At 38.3% G+C, this 20571-nt stretch overlaps 1 protein-coding gene across 1 annotated transcript in view; it reads right to left on the reverse strand.

Moving 5' to 3' along the window:
* SEL1L (SEL1L adaptor subunit of SYVN1 ubiquitin ligase) overlaps positions 1-20571 on the reverse strand; it is a 54497-nt gene that overhangs the window by 20132 nt on the left and 13794 nt on the right. The window contains exons 4-10 of the mRNA XM_007470469.1: positions 11160-11327; positions 9451-9556; positions 8482-8644; positions 5667-5720; positions 5517-5576; positions 3236-3317; positions 2715-2869 (exon numbers count right to left, since the gene is read on the reverse strand). Coding sequence (XP_007470531.1) covers positions 2715-2869; positions 3236-3317; positions 5517-5576; positions 5667-5720; positions 8482-8644; positions 9451-9556; positions 11160-11327 — 788 coding nt within the window. The remainder of the gene's footprint in view (positions 1-2714; positions 2870-3235; positions 3318-5516; positions 5577-5666; positions 5721-8481; positions 8645-9450; positions 9557-11159; positions 11328-20571) is intronic.

Genomic DNA, 20571 nt, shown 5'->3' on the forward strand with positions numbered 1-20571 from the left:
TCAAGAGTATTCTTTAAGAGGGAAAATTATCCTGGGAAACTTGGAGATGCAGTAAGAAATAAAGAACAAGAGAAAGGTAAATTTGTGAGTAAGTCTAAATTGGATGGACTATATAAAACAATAGTATCCTGTGGGGTTCAAAAACATATAGGATTAAAACACAGACAAACTCAAACCAAAAGAGGGTAAGAAAGGAGAGAAAAAGGAACTTGTAAAAGCAAAATAAAAGTGAGACAGAAAATTGAAACTCAAATATATCACTAATTACTCTACTTAAAAGACTGAATGGATTAAGAAAAATGAACAAAACTAGTCATATGATGCTTGCAAGAGACATACCTTAAACATTAGAAGGTTGAAAGTACAAGATAGAAAAGATATTCCGGGTAAATACTAACCAAAAAAAAGTAGTGTAGCTATGCCAGTATCAGGCAAAATACAACTAAAGTAAAAAATATTTCTGGAGATAAAAGAGGTCATTTCATGATACAAAAGTTAGCTCAACAGAAAGATAACAATATTAAGTTATGCATCCACATGGTTTAAAATATATAAATCAAAACTGATAAAACTAAAAGGAGAAAGAGACAAATTCACAATCAGAGTGGAAAATTTCAGCAATATTGTCTCAGCATTTGACAGAAAAAGCAGCCAAATTCAGTAGGGATTCAAAAGATTTGAACAGTAGGATTAAGAAACACGACAATTGACACATATCAAACACTACACCCAACGACTGCAGAAATTCACATTCTCTTTAGCCCACAGAATATTTGCCCAAACTGACCAAGATGGGGCATCAAGCAAGTTTCAAGAACTCTCAAACAACTGAAGTCATACAGAGCATATACTGACTACAGTAGATTAAGCCAGATATCAGCAACAAAAAAGGTAAGCAGAAAATTCCCATGTACAGTTGTCCCTTGGCATCCATGGGGGACTGGTTCCAGGAACCCCACAGATACCAAAATCTGCAGATGCCAAGTCCCTTATATAAAATGGCATAGTATGTGCACGTAACCCATGTACAACCTCCCGTACACTTTAAATCATTTCTATATTACTTATAATACTTAATGTAAATGCTATGTAAATAGTTGTAAATACAATGTAAATACTACGTAAATAGCTGCCAGTGTGTGACAAAGTTTGCTTTTAGGAACTTTCTGAAAAAAAAATTTGTTTTCAAATTTTTTGATCCACAGTTAGTTGAATCTTTGGATGCAGAACCTGCTGTTACAAAGGGCTGACTGTATGTGGAAACTAAGCAATTCATTTCTAAATTACACACGGGTCAAAAGAAATCACGATGAAAATTAGAGCTAAATATAATGAAAATATGATAGTGGGAGAATGTATTATACTAGCTATCAAGTTCTATAAAGCTATGAAAATTTGAGACAGTATTTGCACAAGACGTGTACAAGAAAATGCAGAGCATTATTTGTAACAGCCCAAATCTGGGAAGAATAAAATGGATAAATTGTGGTAGTTTCATACAATGAAATACTATATAGCAATGCAAATGAATGAATTACAGCTATGTGAAAACACATGGATTGATTTCACAAAAACATAGTGCTGAGTAAAAGAAGTTGATACCAAAAAAATGCTGTATGATTTATTTTTACATAAGACTCCTTCAAAAACAGGCCAAACCAATCTATGGTGTTAGACGCCAGCTCAGTGGTTACCTACGGGCAAGTGGAAAGAGTTAGGGAAGAAGAGGTCCAAAGAGGGGCTTCCAGGGTCCTAGTTACACCACACAAGAGGCTCCCTTGCTGATAATTCATTGAGCTGTACTTCAGTTTTGTGTACTTTTCTGTATTCATGTCATAACTCAGTAAGTAAAAAAAAAAAGAAAATGATATACTATACCACACACTTTTTTCTTTAACTTGAGATTTTCTTTTAATACACTGAAATCAGCTTTCTACATTAAGTAGTATTCTACATAATTTTTAATGACTGCATAGAATCCCATTATATTGGAGTGTCATATGTGAGCCAATTCCCTATTGTTAAGCATTTAGTGTTTTGAATTTTAATTGGTGTCATATAAAAGAAAGATGTATAATCAGAAGAGGCAACTTTATTTTAATTTCCATGAGCTAAGATATGGCTTAAGTTTTTTTCTTTTTTTAAAAAAATATTCCCTTCTATTAGTCTGAAAATTAACTGTCCTTAAAATGGACAGCAAAGTTCTTTTTATTTTAATATCATCAAAACAACCCATGAAACAGCATATTATACATGATACTTTGATGTACTGAATATATAATACAGTTTACATTAAACAAGCCTACTTCTGTCCTTGACCTTGAGAAAATTATAGTCTAAGATAAGGAAAGGAAACATGGATAGCTCTGAAGAGCATCTGAAATTCCAAATGTGCCAGAGACTTTTTGTTTGGGGGGGTGACAGTTTCCATCCTGGGTGACCCCTGGAAGAGCCTTCATCACCACCACAACGCCACTCCATTTAAGCAGCAGTTTCCAACTGGGGTACACAGCGGAGTCTCTCCGGCCAGCTTTCACGGAACCATCAGTATGCCTGGGCCACATCCCAGGTGAGTCCAAAGGGAAGGTCGTGAGAGTGTGGTAATCATGTAGCTAATAATAGCTCCGTGAAAATGTTATAGATGTAAGTGCTTGCCCCCAGAGGCTGTCACATACAAGGCAGTAAGATCTCGCGGGAGATGTTTAAACACATACCTGTGCTTGCACATCACCTTTTTCAGCTAAGAACTGGTAATACTGAATCAAATCTTCTTCAAGCATTCCACTGTTCATTCCTGGATTTTCCACCTCGTCAGGCAGCCGTATTCTCTGTACTACTGAGCCTCCCGTCAGTGAGATATCACTAGCAACTGAAATGTGGACAAAGTAACGATGGGGATGCAAGTCAGAGGGATTGTCCCACAGAGGGAAGTACAATTCCAGCTGCCAAATGCTGACAGACACTATGTTAAAGGAAATTGTTTCCATAGTGGTCTATAGAGTACAAAATAGTAATCTAAATTCAGGGGTTTTTTTCCCACATAATATTAAGAAGTGGAATCCAAAGCAAATTTTTGAAAAGTACTTCTTAATCAACTAGTGTAAAGATGATTCTACTTGAGTGAAACAGTCACAGTATTTCAAGTAGTACAATGAAAACAGATGTATTTAAAATTAATTCTGTTTGGATTTTTTTTTTTTGCTTTTGGTAAGGTGAAAGGCAAAAAGGTAGATACCATGATTAGCAACAAGACGATAATGAGTCAGTGCAGATTCACAGCTCTGGAGGACCCCAATGCCAGCCCAGTAGCGGTAACCCTGTAATACAACTTCAGGTGAGAAGACGGCAGTTTCACATGCTTCAGTGGCATTCTTGTGGGAACAAATAAAGCTAACTATACACAGAATGTAATTTTGCTGTCTTTTGATCCAAGTACTTGGCTACATCATTTATCCTGAGTTTTACATTGAGGTAACTTATTCAGCAACTTCAACAACCAGGCTAAGAACTAGGAAATAAATAATAAAGTTCCGAGAGCAATCAAAATAGATGCCATCAACTTTATGTATGCAGTGTGCCCATTTACCTATAAGAGAAAATTGCTTGGGCTCTTGCTTAGAATAGATTTCAATTTTACTTCAGATACAAGTTTAACAAAAACAGGTTAATCTTCCAAAGTAGCTCTTAAAGAAGGAACAAATTAGCAAAATAGGGAAGACAAGAGACTACCAGAACAGGTACAGTAATACCAGCAATAAATGACTTCAGAATAAGGGGGAAGATAGCTAATTATAAAGAGTAGAAGACAGAGCTCTCTGGAGCTATTTAGCACAGACTCAAATAGCTTTACCAATTTTAACAATCCTTAGGGAATGACTGTATAATAACACGTATAATATTTTTTTTAACTTTTTAAAAAAATAAATTAATTAATTTATTTTTGGCTGCGTTGGGTCTTCGTTGCTGCACACAGGCTTTCTCTAGTTGCGGAGAGTGGGGGCTATTCTTTGTTGCAGCGCGCGGGCTTCTCATTGCGGTGGCTTCTCTTGTTGCACAGCACGGGTTCTAGGTGCGTGGGCTTCAGTAGTTGTGGCGCACGGGCTTAGTTGCTCCGCGGCATGTGGGATCTTCCCGGACCAGGGCTCGAACCCGTGTCCCCTGCATTGGCAGGTGGATTCTTAACCACTGCAACACCAGGGAAGACCCATAACATGTATAATATTGACACTTAATGTTCTTGTTTTGTAGCCACCATTTAAGGAGACTGATAAGTAGTTTAAAAAGATTTGTGTCAAAAATATCTAATATTTCTTGAAAATCCATCTAAAAATAACTTTTCAATTACTGTTTGAGGAATAAACGTTCCTGGAGATTAAACGAACAAGTGAAAAAGACTTCAAAATTAGTAAGGAGTGTTTCAGAAACCTAGAGCAACACCCTTGTTTTTCACTTACTGAAACTCCTTCAGCAGTTTACCTCTGTAACAGGACTAAGCCCAAGCTCCCTGGTGTGATGTACAGCTGTTTACATGATTCCTGTCTACCTGTCCTGTTGACAGACTACCTGGCATTCTATTTTCCAACGTTTTAGTTGCTCCTTTCTTCAGAAGTATCTCCTTCCAATGCCAATATGGGTGAGGTGCCTTTTAGGTGATTCCCTGACATTCTCATGCTGTATTGTAACGACCTCCTTACTCATGTCTCTCTTTCTACATTAAAAGCTTGTTGTGCGATGGTATTATATCTTACTGATCTTTGGAATTCTAATGACAAGTATTCAGTAAATATTTTTGGAATACACATAGGGAAAATTATCCAGGATCTACCCAATTGGCCAGAAAACTAGATTTTCCTTCTTTGTTAAGTTTCATAATCCCATCAATGACCAGGCCTATAGACCCCTCCAGATTTTGGACTGGTTTCTCTGCTTTCAGTCTCATTTCTGCTCAATCTATTCTTTACATTCCTGCAAGAACTTACATATTTATTTGGAACACAGTAATATGGGCCAGAGGTCATGTGGACTCACCCAAAGTCAATTTATAAAGTAGAAGGCAGATTAAAGATTCTATATTTTAACACTAAGCCGTTTAAGTGATCAACACTATCAGGTAATACATAAGAGATACTCTGTAATGAACTTTATAGGACACTGGTTACTTATATACTTAGTCCTTCATCTATTTAAATGTAAAATCTGTCATAACCCAATCTAAAAAATGATTCTGACAAACAATTCCAACTTATAGAAAACTGAAAAAGAACCATTTATCAGATTTCTATTTTAAGGGAAATCAGCCAAACTAATCATTTTAAAGACAAACTGTAGACTCTATCAATTTTCATCCACATGTAGATTCAAATGCTGTATCCATTAACAAGAAACTGAAGGACATTCAATTGAATATTGGGTCTTAATGAATATAAGTAAATTTCAATCATGAAATCTAGAAAAGTTGTGGCCACTTGTAAACCAACTATTCAATGTTATTAGCCTTCCATTTAAGTCTTACTTACCAAAACCATGTGGGCTATTAGGTTGCCCCCAAGAGCTCCGAAAGTATAATAAACAAGGGCCTGTGAAAGAACAAAAGATGCTTAACTCAACATAGTTACATATTTACCCAATTCAAATTGTAATATACAATAAAGTTTTAATAATATTACCTTTGCCTGACTTGAATTAACACCAAGTCCAGAAGCATAGAGAAAGCCAAGAGCCTGAAACAAAATGATATAAGGCAGACAGTTTTATGAACCATAAAAATATGCAAGAATCTTTAAATGCTAAAAGATCTGAACAGTTGCAAATATGCACAACTGTGGAATTAAAAAGCCTCAGAAATGCATTCAAGGTTTTACAAATTACACAATGAAATATAACTTTAAGCAACTATAAAAGCTTAGCTTGAAGATTAAAGACAATTTAATAAAACATCAATTAGAAAACTGAAGCTGAACACATTTAAATATGGCTTTTACTTGATTCTTGATGAACAGTTATTATGAAAACAAAATGTCTCCTATACCATTACGTCAACATATTATCTATGTGAAGGGTGATACACAATGATAGTGGGTAAGAGATTACTAAATAAGCTACTGCAGGAATAAAAAGAGGCAGCAAGGGGCTAAGTTGAAGGGATCAAGGGAGAAAGGTCACTTTACAACACTAGAGTTGTAAATACACAGTTTTCTTAAAAAAACCCAACCAACCAAACAATGTGTTGGTAAGGTTCTACCCTCTGCCCTCTGAGGATCATCCCTGATGACATGAAAGCACAGGCTAAAGTTGTAAGCGCAGGTGCTATTCTCATCAAAAACCACGAGCTCTTCTACATTTCCCAGCCTCCCTTGAGGTTAGGTAGGGCCACTGCCTGGGATGTGACCAGAGGGGATGCAAGCCATTTTCAGACCTGGCCCTTAAAAACTTCCCAGAGAATCCTCCAGTCCTCCCTTCTCCCTTCGTGATGGCTTGGAAGCCCCATGTTCCAGATGGTATATAGCTACATGACGGAAGCAGCCCCTGACCCTGAGTCACCATATGAAGAGTAACTCAGGAAGGAGAGCTGCATAGGACCTGGCATGAACAAGAAATAACTCCTTGCTGTGTGAAGCCACTGTGATTTTGGTGCTTTACTTCATCAGCTAGAATTAATTATGGTGGAGAGAGTGCTTTGCAGTGTATAAAGCACTGTGGCATTGTAAGGTTCTATTATTAGAGGGAAAAGATGCCTTAAAAGTAAAACCATTCCTCAGAACAGAATGTGTCTGAAGATAAAGAATATATGTGTGAATTTTACATAACCTAATTTATGTAAAAAGGGAAAAAAAGCTTTGAAAACAAAGGGGAGCAATTAAGATATAACCTGTTTATAAACCAAAACCAAGACTACGTAAGAGTTGCATACTGATCAGGTTATCAGTTCTGTGGAAAACAATGGTCCAAATGCCTTTACTGTTTACATAGTCTGAAAACAGACTTCCTCTGTGACTAGAAATTCTGTGTTATCTTTAAGCAAATTCCACACCATTGATAAATCTTTATTATTGAAGGCATTTTTTTTTTAAGTGGGCAAAACACCTTTATAAGTAGGACACAAAACCCAGAAACCATAAAAGAAAAGATTAATAAATTCAACTAAAGTTGCTTATTTTACATGAAAAAACTTATAAACAAAATTAAAAGACAATATAAATATAGATAAACAGCCAGATGCAGAGGTACAAAGGGCGAGGTCCGTAAGAGTCCTGAGTGCAGGAGCTTCTGTCCCCATGGAGTTGGAGTGTACCACCTCCTGCCACATGGATGTATTCACCAACCTGGCTCTCCAAACCCCAGAGTTGAGGGATTTTTATGGAGGCTTCTTCACATAGGTATAATTGATTAGTAACTCAATCCCCAGCCCCTTTCCCTTCCCTCTACTGAGGGCATTTTAAATAAATGTGGTGGCCCCTAAATCCAGGCATCAATCCTACCATTACTAGTGGGGAGTCAAACAGATATTATGTATCAACTGGCTCAAAGGGCAATATGGAATCAGAACATCCGCTACACAGTAGCCTAACTAAAAACATTTTACTTGAGTTCATCAGCCTTTAGCTGTGTCATTCAGTTTTAGGAAACATAGATGATGAAGAAACAAACTAAAGGACACCATGAAGAAACAAATAGACAAACTGAGGCAGAATATTCTGTAGAAAAACTGGCCCTATCTCTAACACAGAAAAAAAAAACAAAGGTGAGGGCTATGCTAGAAGTAGCAACCAAATATAAGTATAGTCCTGGACCAAATACTGATTTGGACAAAAGAGATATAAAGAAAATGTTTTGGCTCAACACCGTACAAATGTGGTATGGGTGTTATATGATGTAAAAGTTTACTGGAATTGGAAGGGCTAAAGGCTATTGATTGAAAAGAGCAAGTTATGGAACAGTAGGCAATGACATTTTATTTTAATAAAGAATTTACACAAAAAGAAAGGTCTAGAAGGGTATGCATGGACTAACATATTACCAGTGCCTATGTCTGGGAGGTACATATGTGATGTTTACTTTCTTAGCTTTTTTAGTTTGTATTTCTAGTTTCCTTATAAAGGACATGTACTGCTTCTGTAACAAAATATCTTTTTACAAAAATACCAAGATTAACAGGAGCTGGAGCACCTGACCTTAGGAAAAAAAAATATCTGAGTAATTTCAGATAAAAAACAATTACCTTCATTGAATTCTCTGAAGATTTAAGTTGGAAAACTACAAATATAATTTTGGCAAGATGCAATTGCAAAAACACCTTAAGTGACTATAAATGTTCTCAAACTAAGGAAAAAGACTGTCCAAGAAGACTGGGAAAATGATCTGCCACAAAATTAATATTTACAGTTTTACTTGTTAAAGGAAGTCAGGGAAACGAAGAGTACCACGCTGTTAAAATAAACCAGTGCTGTATGCGGAGAGATCCTCCACGGAAAGTATACTTACAGTTTGTCCCTTGGGAGAACCTTCCTCAGTCAGTTTCTCAAACATCTCTTTAGCCACCTGGATATTCTGTGTCAGGTAATCACCAAACAAAAGAGCATAGGACACTCTCTCCAGGGCCTTGGTATGGTTCATGCTTGCTGCCTTTTGAAGATACCGATATGCTCTTTAAACATAAGTAATGAAAAAACAAATTAGCAATATTTTGGAGCTGCCATTTTTTTCAAGATCTCCTAAAATGCAACTTAATTTCCTTATTCTATAGAATCCCTCTAATATTTTATTTTTACTAAAGTAGTGTTACTTACAAAACTTACTTTTGTTTTTACATAAGGTACCCCTTCTGTTATTGCAATATCTTGGATTTCTAATTACACTAATAGTAATCCTAAAAAATTAGATTAAAAAAGTTAACTCGATTTGCAATGTGAGAACTGTAATAATATGGTGTCTGGTAAATAATCTAATGAATGATATAACCACCACAACTGTCTTCTTTGCACAGACTATAACAAAAATCAGCTGAAATTAAAGGGACATAAAATGTTACAGGACAATCACTTGTTTTATGTTCTTTCATTCCTAAATTCTAGACTTTGCAAGAAAATTACAAAGCAAAACCAAAAAATCAGAAAACACCTGACAGCAATTCCTTTTGTTTGTTTTATGTCACTTTGAATTCTGGATACTGTATGTATTCCTGGCTCTGAGAAATTACTATAACTTAATCAAACATTGCCATTTGCTCACTGTTCATTCTTGTGACTGGTTTTAGGACCTTTTTACCCCAACAAGCTAAAATCTGATAAAAGTTCATCTGATAAAATGTTCATATACCATATTAAGTTTTCTTGTAATGCAACTTAAGAAATCCTTTGTCTCTGGCAGTACATTAAATTTAAAAAGTACTTATCCATTTATCTCAGTAATGGCCTATCTCAGGGTAAGAATGGAGTTGGTCATGCTACCTACTCTCTTTTTTGGCTTTTCTTATTGCTTCCATTGAGGATTTTCATCCCAGTCTGGTACACCATTTCCGCTTCCTGCATTTGCCGTCTTTTGGCAGCCTCTTCTTCAGCTAAAAATAAAATTTACATTTTGAATTTACATGGATAATTCTGCACCAATTATTTATCAAACATCAGTATGTACTCTTTCTTTTGGGTGGTCACGCAAACATAATCCATGATCTTTCACCATTTCCAAGTCTGACTGTAAAGACACATGGTTTTCAGTATGGCCTTTATCTGACGAAAGATAAGACTTAGGAAAAAAAAACCTCATTGAAATCACTTTCTTTCAGAGAAAGCAATATCAACCTGCTTTTGGAGGGTACTTTTCTGCTAGTAATTCTAACTTTTTATATAATTCAACTAAAATTTCAGTAGAAGCTTATGATTATATATGCCAAGGTTAGCTAAAATCAGGACAGTAAAAAACAGAAAAATACTGTTGTAGTCAAAGAACACTTCAGTCTCACCTGAAATGCTGTATATTTTACAAGGAGAAAGTATTTGATTAATTACATAACAAAAATTAGTAAAAAAACTGATTTTTATTAACTACAGATCCTGATTAATTAGTGTTCAAGTTCTCTACTTTTATCCAATGCACTAATACAACCCTGAAAATCACAGAATTATTGATTTCTCAAAAATTATTTTGTTACTCTAATATAGCATTTAACAGAAATATAGAACTCACCAAGAGACATTTGAGTATTTCACGAGGACTAATATTTACAGGAACAGAAGTGAGCTGTTCTTGCAATATAAAAACAAAATCTGATGTGTTAAACTGGAGTACTTAATCATACTGGCCTACATCCAAAGACAGACTGTATGACATATTCTAGGAAAGCCTAAATAGTCTATCAGAGCCATTAATCTGAAAATGTCTTTTGGTATCAAATGAGGTATATTCAAGGTTTTCTGTTGTTTTTTATTAGTTAGAAAGTTTCTCCCAAAAACACAGCTTGCTTGCATTTAGAAGTCAGTCCCTTCATACTGACATGAACACTTAGGACAGTTAAACATACTATATTTGTCAAATGTTACCTTAGCACAGTGCATTTCGCTCTAGTATTTAGGAAAGGTATGATCTTTTTTTTTTTTTTTTTTTTTTTTGCGGTACACGGGCCTCTCACTGTTGTGGCCTCTCCCATTGTGGAGAACAGGCTCCAGACGCGCAGGCTCAGTGGGCATGGCTCACGGGCCCAGCCACTCCACGGCCATGTGGGATCCTCCCAGACCGGGGCACGAACCCGTGTCCCCTGCATAGGCAGGCGGACTCTCAACCACTGCACCACCAGGGAAGCCCTATCTTTTTTTTAACCACTATTAATTAACCTTCACCATAATGTTCTATTTCCTTTATTGCCAAATAATGTTTCACATTAATTAACTTAGCAGCCTGCCTGAGAGTTTCAGAACAACCCGTGCACACCAATGGAAAACCACCTCTAAATAAGGCACAAGTGTGATAAGCCACCTGAGTGATGGCCTGGAAGTAAGTACACTGCATGCTTCCTTCGCTGATGTCCAGGCTTTAAGGCAACAACCGCGTCATCGACGTTGACCATTTCTCACAAAGGTGGAAAATGGACGGCTACGAAAAGTCCTTTAAACTGTTGCCTGAGACACAAAATAATGTGGATGTGCCGCCTACTGAGCAATACTTACTTTCACAAAAGCCCCACTTTTCATCTGCCTTGTAGTCATAGGTTGTAGCACACCACAATCTGCCATCTTCCCTCCCATCTGAGGTACACTCATCATATTCCTTATCCAGGAACAGAAAAGGGAAGTGACAGGGCTCCCCGTGTGCTGTGCCTTCAATGGCAGTCAAAGCTGGAAAGAAAAAAAAAAAAAATCTAAACATGAACAGCACCTCTGGTATTCATGGATTTAACACTGTCAGTTTCAACTATGAAAATCCAAAGACACAGATACATGATTTGTAATGGGGAACATAAAAGACCCAGCACTGATTTTGTTCAGGGACGACGTGAAAGTGAGTCAACTTAGTGAGCATGGCAAGCTGACTACCCAGCTCCATATCTAGGTTAGAATTTTGGAAGGACTTGAGATAATAACCTTAGAATATCAAAAGTCTACTGAAAACAGCTGCCCAACCAGTGAGCAAAAAATAAGGCAAATGCAACTGAATCAATTCCACTGCTCAGCACAACTCTCCTTTTTTTCCTATCTGAATGCTGTAAATCAATTTCTTCAATAATATAAAGTTACACAGGGAAAATGCTCCCCCAGGCAAAGTTAATCACTCACATACTCCTCTGTGATCCCCCAGCATTTTATTGGAGTACTGATCACACTCACTGAGCTTCTTTCTTTACCATACTCTAGCTCCCACTAGACTTTGAGCTTGTTAAGGGTAAAAACCATATCTCTAATTTGTTCTGTAAGTTCTTTCCAAGTATCTCCTACGTGCTGGGAATTATGCCAGGTGCTGGAAATGAGGTGGAGCAGAGGTGTCTGCTACATGGAACTTACTGCCTAGCAAGGAAGAGAGACATTAAACACAAGTATGATTGATGTTATGGAAAGGCAAGCTCCCCGTCAGGAACTGCAGTTTACACTGAACCTCATGGATGTCTAGGAAGAGGTGGTGGATGAAATGCTTTGGGGTGGGGTAGGGGGACAAGCATTGTAGACAAAGGGAAAAGTATGTGTTAAGAATCAAATGAAAGACAGCATGGCATATTAGAGAAAAAAAGTTCATTATCTCAGAACACGTAGTGTGAGTGTCAAAGTGGACAAGAGAAGAAGCTAAAGAAGCACAAAGAAGCCAGACTGGGGAGGTCCTGACAAGTCTTACTAACTCAATTTGGATTTTATCCTGAGAACAATGGAAACTGAAGAGTTTAAAGTAGGAGTGACATGTGCATACTTATACTTTACTTAGAGAGGGGACAATGGAATGCCAGGCTGGATGCAAGGTGACCGGTTTAAAGGTTGTGACAGTGGTCTAGTCGAGAGGTAATGGTAGCCTGAAGAGGACAATGAAATGAAAAAAGTGGATGTACTCAAGTGATGCTAAGGAAGTAGATATGGTACTACTTACTGACTAGATGTTCAGATGAGAGGAGAGAGGAATCAAGGAAGGCTCCCAGGTATTAGGCTTCAGGAAGTGAGTAGGTGGTTGTTCTTACTAAGATAGAGAACACTAAAGGAGGAGTAGGTTACTGGGTAGGGATGAAATGGATCAGGAGAGAGACAAGTTAAGCTTTGCTCCTGCTACATTCAAGGTAGCTAACAAAAAATAAAACAAGTGAAATGTCTTAGACATCTTTTCAGCTGTAGCCAAAAAGAAAGTTCTCCAGTTTACAGATATATTTGAAGGCAAGAGTATGCATAAGAATGCCAATTAAGAGGTATATGAGAATACCAAAGGGCCAGGCCTGAGCCTAGGCTCCAACCATACGGTAAGTATGAGTACATATATGCCAACGTTCATTTTATTTTTACATGGAGAATTTAATTAGGCAGCAGAGCTTAGTAAGTAACAGTATAGGCTCTGGAGTCAGAACACCTGACTCAAACCCTACTGATTATTAGCTGTGAACTTTGAGTAAGTTATTTAATCTCTCTCCTTACCCATAAAATTATCTGGAGATAACCTCCTTATCTACAAATAGGGATAACAGTCCTTGCTGCATAGAGTTACTCACAAAGATGAACTGAAATAATACATGTAAGGGACTCATCATGGTGCCTGCCACGTAAGGTGGTAAGAGTCTAGGAGATGGCAATTGCTATTTTATTCCTGGCACTTCTGCCCTGAAAGGCTAGAAAATGTATGCTCTTTCTTTCCTGTGTAAAGAAGAATACATTCTAAGACTAATTTGAAAATTATTTTCAGTAAGTTATGAAAGGCAAACGAATTCAAAATGGTTTACCACCAGATAAATGTCATTCACCATCCTGGTAATCACTGACCAGAGGCAAATAACTTTTTCACCTTTGATTTATCCACTTTTTAAGAAATGATCTTTAATGCAACATATAAGCAAAGCATCCTTTATCAACAACCTCAGAGGCATCACTTTGACTACAGAATCTGAAAAAGGTGCTCCCATGCACTGTTACTAGATTCAAATTTGCTTTGGAAAGATAATATCTGTACAACTGCAGTTTGTAAACTTGAATTTCAACTTAAATAACATACAGTGGTTTAAAGTATATTTGATTTTTCCCTATGATAACAGAAATTTCTGTTTTAAAAGCAAATAAGAATTGTCCTAAGAATTCTAATTTGCCAGAACTTATATTTTCTAAGTGGTTCAAATACATGAAAGCATTCGTTTTCATGTGATGGAACAATACAGTAGAAAAGAAACTGGAGAGAACCCAAAGGTTTTTGGCAACAAAAGATTTTAACCTACTACTGAGTCATCACTAACTTAAGCAGGAAGAACTCCTAGGGTACACCTGCTTTATCAATTTAGTAAAACCGAAATACCTTGGTCAAAATAATGTGTTTGTTATTAAGTTAGTAGAAAGAAAATTTGTATCTCTCAGCTATCTTCTCCAAGCAAAATCACCACAGTGAAACTGCTATTACCTTTTAAACTTATTTTTAAGTCTTCCAAAAGGTACTGACTGGGACTTGCTGGTTTCAAGTCAATAATCTCAAGTTGATATTCCTCACAATATCATTGATTTCAGTTAATTTTCTTCCATGGAGAAATTCTCTAAGAATTTCGAAGCTATTATTTTAAAAACAGCCATGAAAACAGTACCAGTTTTAAAAACAATGGTAATCACTGCTCTGGCATAATGAGGCTGACTGAATATGCAATGTGAGTTAATGATAGCCAGTAATCAAATGTGACACTTAAAATAAAACGGAAAAAATGTGTTAAGTCAACTCTGCACCTTCATGTAAAAATGACATAGTATCACAATCTATTTAGACCTTGAGAGTAAGATATTTAACTTAACGGTATTTGAGAACTTAAAATAATGAATAGACTGCTGCTCTATATTTAAACTAGTAGAAATTTGCTCTTGCAAAGTCAATTAGAATCATTTAGGAAAGCTAGAAAGGTTTTTAACAACCCCCCCTCCCCCGCTCCTGCCCCAAACCCTACCTGAACCTGTAATCCTTCAGCGCTGGCCAGAATATAGGTAAATGGAAACTTCCATACTGTTGGCAGGAGTGTAGAGGGGCATTCAATAATATCTGTTAGAATTGAAAAGCTCCATACACCTTTCGATCCCATTTTTTCACTTCTGGGATGTTTACTTAATAGAAGTGCTCCCACGAAGATACAAAGAGGTATGTCCAAGAGAGCATTTGTGCATCATCATAATTTTAAAAACATAAAGCCAAAAACTTAAAGGTTTATGATAAGTAGGTTGGTTAAATCAACTACAGTGCAGGAGTTACCGAGAAACCTGGGCATCAACACAGATGGAATCAAAGGTCACTAGAGAATGGTGTAGACAGAGCAGAAGATAAAGGCTGAGTCTTGGGGGCAACCTTACGTTTCAACATCAGGCAGGTTCCGAGGAACCACAGCCAAGTGAAGAAAGCATCTTCAGAGAAAGGAAAAAAATACATGAGGGGTCGGTAAGGTGAGGACCAAGAACTGACCAGGTATTCAGCAATTAGAATGCGCCTGGAGGACGGTGGCTTTAGTGGTCTGGAGGGGACCAGGGCCTCGTCACACTCCGATTAGAGAGTGGAAAGAGAGGAAGCAAAATCAGTGAAGAGAGACAACTCTTCCAAAGAATAATGCTATGAAGGGGAGTACAGGAGTAAGGTGGTTGTGGGGAGGGGCACTGGGGGCCAAGTCTTGGTTTTTCTAATATTCAGATATTATAGCATGTTTGAACGTTGGTGGAAAGAATTCAAGAGTGTGGGCAAAGACTGTCGTTTGCCATTCAGTAAACAAAGAATGCTGTCTGCCATAGAGCCACCAGCCACTGCAGCTATATCCCCAACAGTGTACCCCGAGGGGAATTCAGGATGGAGAAAAACAGGATACCGGCTCTATATAGTTAAGATGCATATCTAAAGAATAATTTCAATGAGCCCAGACTCTTGCATCTTCCCAAACATAGAAAAGCACTAAAATCATTAACTTGAGATGTCTGATTTTTGTGATTAGCAGTAATATTTTGATGTCTGACTACATGCATTTTTTTCTTCCCAGCAAAAGCTATATATCCTGGCTCCTCCCTTACCTCTTAGGAGCAGGTCCTCAGAGCTATCTGAGAGGCTGTCTCCCACCATACAGTCCTCAGTAAGGTCCCCGAATAAAACATAATTTGCAACTTTTAGGTTGTATGTTTTTCTTCAGTTTCCAAGAGAAAACAATGTAAACGTGGCTAGAATGTTGCTATTGGTACTGAATTAAATGTCCTGGAATACAAATACTCATATCTTTTCCTCATTTTTAACTGTAAAATCAAAACAAAACAAAAACATCAACCTCTTGATCCATACAGATAAAACCAAGGGATTTAGCTCAAATTCCTCATTTTAAGAGTATTTACACTCTATTAAAGACTAATATTGTATCTATAAGTTTAGATGGGTATTCTGTTAATAAGATGACTATTTAATCATGCTGCTTGTTTGAAGCAATTTTGTACTTCCATATATACAGCAGTAAGTAGCATTTTGATTAAATATATTTAGAGTCAAAAATATACTTATAATCGGGCTTCCCTGGTGGCGCAGTGGTTGAGAGTCCGCCTGCCGATGCAGGGTACATGGGTTCGTGCCCCGGTCTGGGAAGATCCCACATGCCACGGAGCGGCTAGGCCCATGAGCCATGGCCACTGAGCCTGCGCGTCCGGAGCCTGTGCTCCGCAATGGGAGAGGCCACAACAGTGAGAGGCCCGCGTACCACACACACACACACACAAAAATATATATATATCTATATATATACTTATAGTAAAAAATTATATTTATAGTCAAAATTTGAAACACATTTAACGTTAAAAAGGAACCAACCTCAAGATAACTGTCATATAGTGTTCAGCAATTTTAGTAAACACAAAGATAAAAACTCAATCAACCAACCAATCAACATCAAACTTCCTAAAGTACTACAAACGGAACACAAATAACAGATGATTTGAAGCAAACCATACTTGAGATAAAGCAAATGGTATAGGCCAAATAAAGAGGTATTTACCGTTGACTGAGAAATATGGTACAGTAATCTTCTAGGGAAAATAACAATTTTATGTTATTTGCTACAAGAAGACTGTTTTCACCCAAGGTTGAGAATTGCTAACTAGAGTTGAGAAATTACATTAATGAAGGACAGACAGACATGCAGACTATACTAAGGAAGGCACTGCTTTAAGGATTAAGATGTATTTTTCAGAAAATTAATGTAGTCACCTAGAGAATGAACAAAAACATTAAGATCAGAGTTCATATAAGCTCAGTTCTCTCTGTGAAAATAATCATTCAAAAGAAGAAAAAGAAGCACTGGCCCATGTGCCCAGAAGAAAGTGACAAAAGCTTCACGACACTTAGGTGACAGGCAGTCAGAAACCAGAGTGAAACTTGCTCAGGAAAACTGCTGCTTAAGAACAGTGAGTTTGGGGACTTCCTGGTGGTCCAGTGAGTAAGACTCCACACTCCCAATGCAGGGGGCCAGGGTTCGATACCTAATCCCACATGCATGCCACAACTAATAAGTCTGCATGCCACAACTAAAGATCCTGTGTGCTACAACTAAGACCCGATGCAGCCAAAATAAATAAGTAAATATTCAAACAAAACAGTGAGTTTCACTAAATAATGGCTGTAAAGGCATTTTGAGTTCAAAAGCCCTGGTGGGGTGCTTTTCCACAAGGATGGTCTCCCAAAGGCGTTTCCTTCCACAAATAATTTCTTGTACAACCAAACAAAAGAAACAATGATAAAAGAAAGCTCTACATTAAAGTTAGACCTGTTGTAGGTTATGGCCTATGTTTCCTTAACCATTTATCTTCTGTTTAGTCAGAGTACTAAGGTTTGTTTATTCCTTCCCACCCCCCCACCCCGCATGTGACAATGAAGCAAAAATGCTATCCTATTACTCAACCAACTTTCTTATTTCAGAACCCAATTTTAAGCATGTTTAGTTAAGTTTAAGCTCAGTGCCATTCAAAACAGACCAAGATGCTGGTTATTTGATTTTTTTTCTTTTAAGACTATTAGGGTAGTGTGTTTATTGTAGAAAAGACAATCCAAGCAATGGGAAAGTATACAAAATTAAAGAAAAATCACTGTCATCTTTAGTTACCACTGAAAATTATCTTTCTCCAAAGGTAATGACTGTTCCTAGAAAAGAGGTTCATTTTTCTTTTCAAGTGCAAATGTGGGGGAACAAATGGCTTTCTTTCCCATAAGGGACCTGTGATGGTTAACTCTGTGTATAAACTTAGCTGGGCCACAGCATCCAGATGTTTGGTCAAACACAACGCTGGGTTTCTGTGATGGTGTTTTTTGGATGAGATTAACATTTAAATCATGGACTTTGAGTAAAGCACATTACCCTCCACAATGTGGGTGGGCCTCAATCAATCAGTTAAAGGCCTAACAGAACAAAAGCAAGAAGGAATTCTGCCAGCAGAGGGCCTTCAGTTCTATTGATATTTCTCTGGAGCACCCTGAGCAATAGAGGATCAATGGGGCGAGAGCTGGTTCCTTATATGGGGTGAGGGTAGGGGTGTGTCCAGGGGCTGGGCCGGAGCGCTGGCTTAGGTGGTCTGCCCACCCCTTTATGGTGGTGTGTGCGGGAGGCATGCGCAGTGCCCTGCTTTTGCTCCCGACCCCCTGCTTTTGCTCCAGGCTCTTCGAAAGTGGCAGTTGGGTTTTTTAGTCTCTGTTATCTTTTGTCCATAATTTTGCCCCACTGTCGCACGCAGGCAGTTATTTTTAGTCCCATACAGTTTCTATATATTTGTTGCTCGAGGACAGGTGTGTCCAGGGGCAAGCACTGCAGCACTGCAGCAAAGGGTCCCGGGTCCCAGGCTTCTCTCAATACTAAGTGAATTATTTACAATGTGACATTTTCACTTATCACTGACATTCCTTCAGGTGGAGCCAGTGTAGATTGGCTAACAATTCGTAACCCCTTCCTCACCTCTGTAGGGCTGGGGATGGTCAAGTGATAGTTTTGGCAGTTCTACTAGTGACTTCTGAGGGAGGCTCCCGCTCCTCTGATGCAGGCACCACTTCTTCCTGAGGACCTAGGACCTGGAGATACAGCTACCACCAGGTGTGACCGGCTGGGACAAACATGACGATGAAGTCAATTTACTAAGGAGACTGAACAGGAGAGAGAGAAGGAGCTGGAATCCTTGATGGCACAAGCCCTGAACCACCTTATCTATGGAGTTCTGGTTATGTGAGCCAAATAAACCTCTACTCCTGCCACTGTCTGATGGATTTTCTGTTATTTGTCAACAAAACATGTTCCTTTAAAAATGACTATTGAGTATTCTGTAACAGGGGAATACCACAGTGTAATCATTCCCCTCTTGGTGGCCTCTCATTCATTCTTTTTCAACAAATGTTTACTGAGGTGATATGCAGAAAACAGTTTACACAACAGATGTGACTGCTATCCTTTGAAAGGTTGGCCCTTGGCTGGCATCTGGGAACTTAAGACTTTGGGAGGGTTCCTGCCACCCTAACCCTAGTGACTCACTGTACCTAAACTGCTTGTACAGACAACGTGGTTTATGCTCAACATCTGCTTTCCTTCTGGGAGTCTGCAATTTTGGCAGATTCCAGGCGGACAGTGATTACATAACTAGTCTTCATTAAAACTCCAGGCACTGGGTCACTAATGAGCTTCCCTGGAAGACAACATTTCACATGTGTTGTCACTTGTGCTAGGGGAATTAGGTGCATCCTGTGTGACTCCACTTGGAGAGGACCCTTGGGAAACTTGCACCTTGTTTCCTTTGGACCTCATCCCATGCTGATTTTGCTTTGTATCCTTTCGCTACAATAAATCATAGCTGGGAGTACAACTATATCCTGAGTCCTCCCAGCAAATCACTGAACCCAGGGGTGGTCTAGGGGGTCTCCCAATATCAACTGGCATCAGAAGTGGGGTTCCCTAAACCAACCCTGACTCACTAATAGATGGTGAAATTCTGGGAAAAGAAGAATAAGGAGCCCAGTGTGATGTATCTTTGGTGCCCAGCTGATTATGGGGTTATCCATGGTGTGCAGCAGTAGCTGATCTGCGGTATGTTATGAGAGGTAAAAGTTACCTGTGGAATCTGAAAATGATAGATCCAACTCCTGGAGAGTAGGCTTGCTGCATCCCACACTGCTTCTGGCCATGCTGGCTAAAGTGATGCCTTTGGGTTTTGCTCTCTCCTCCATGGGAGGAAAAAGGGGTCCCAAATGCCCGAAGGTGAAAAGGCCAAAAATGTTAAAAGTCTGCATTGTTCTCTTCTCCAAGTGGGCTGGGGGTGGGGTTTAAATCAGGTCCCAGGGCTGGGGCAACATTTTAGATAAAACAAAACAAAACAACAACAAAAAAAGGGAGGGAGGTCACACCACAGCAGTTTTTTCAGCCTAGCTTCTCCTGCAGTACCTCCTCCACCCCCCTTCCTCCCCTGCATTCCAGCCTGGATCTTCCCTGGCAGCTGCAATGCTAACACTGCAAACACTGAATATATTGCTAGGAGTTTAAGTGAATTTGCAATGAGGAAAAAAGAAAAAAGGAAAATTTTTTAGTGACTTTATATTTTGTGGTTATGACATCTGGATGTATGGTAAAAATGGATATAAAATGTTAAATGCTTGTAACTGCATACATGCCAGAGGAATCATCCTGATCAAGGGAAGCTGCAAAAAAAGAAATGTGTTAGTGGGACACAACTTCCTTGCTTTTTGCCGCCAGTGGGCGGGTTGGAATTTAAACTCTCTGAGTATTGGAAACAGAACAAGTCTCTGTAACTGATGAGTTTTGCTATGGAAGATATGAATTTTTGCTTGTTGGAGAGTCTGGAAAAAGGGAGACAATAAGAAAGAAAGGTGACCTACAGATGGAGATCTACTTTTAGAGTTCTAAAAAGCAGGTTTTAGTTGGTTAAT

This window comes from Lipotes vexillifer, unplaced genomic scaffold (genome assembly GCF_000442215.2).
Source record: "Lipotes vexillifer unplaced genomic scaffold, Lipotes_vexillifer_v1.1 scaffold841, whole genome shotgun sequence".
Classification (NCBI taxonomy): domain Eukaryota; kingdom Metazoa; phylum Chordata; class Mammalia; order Artiodactyla; family Lipotidae; genus Lipotes; species Lipotes vexillifer.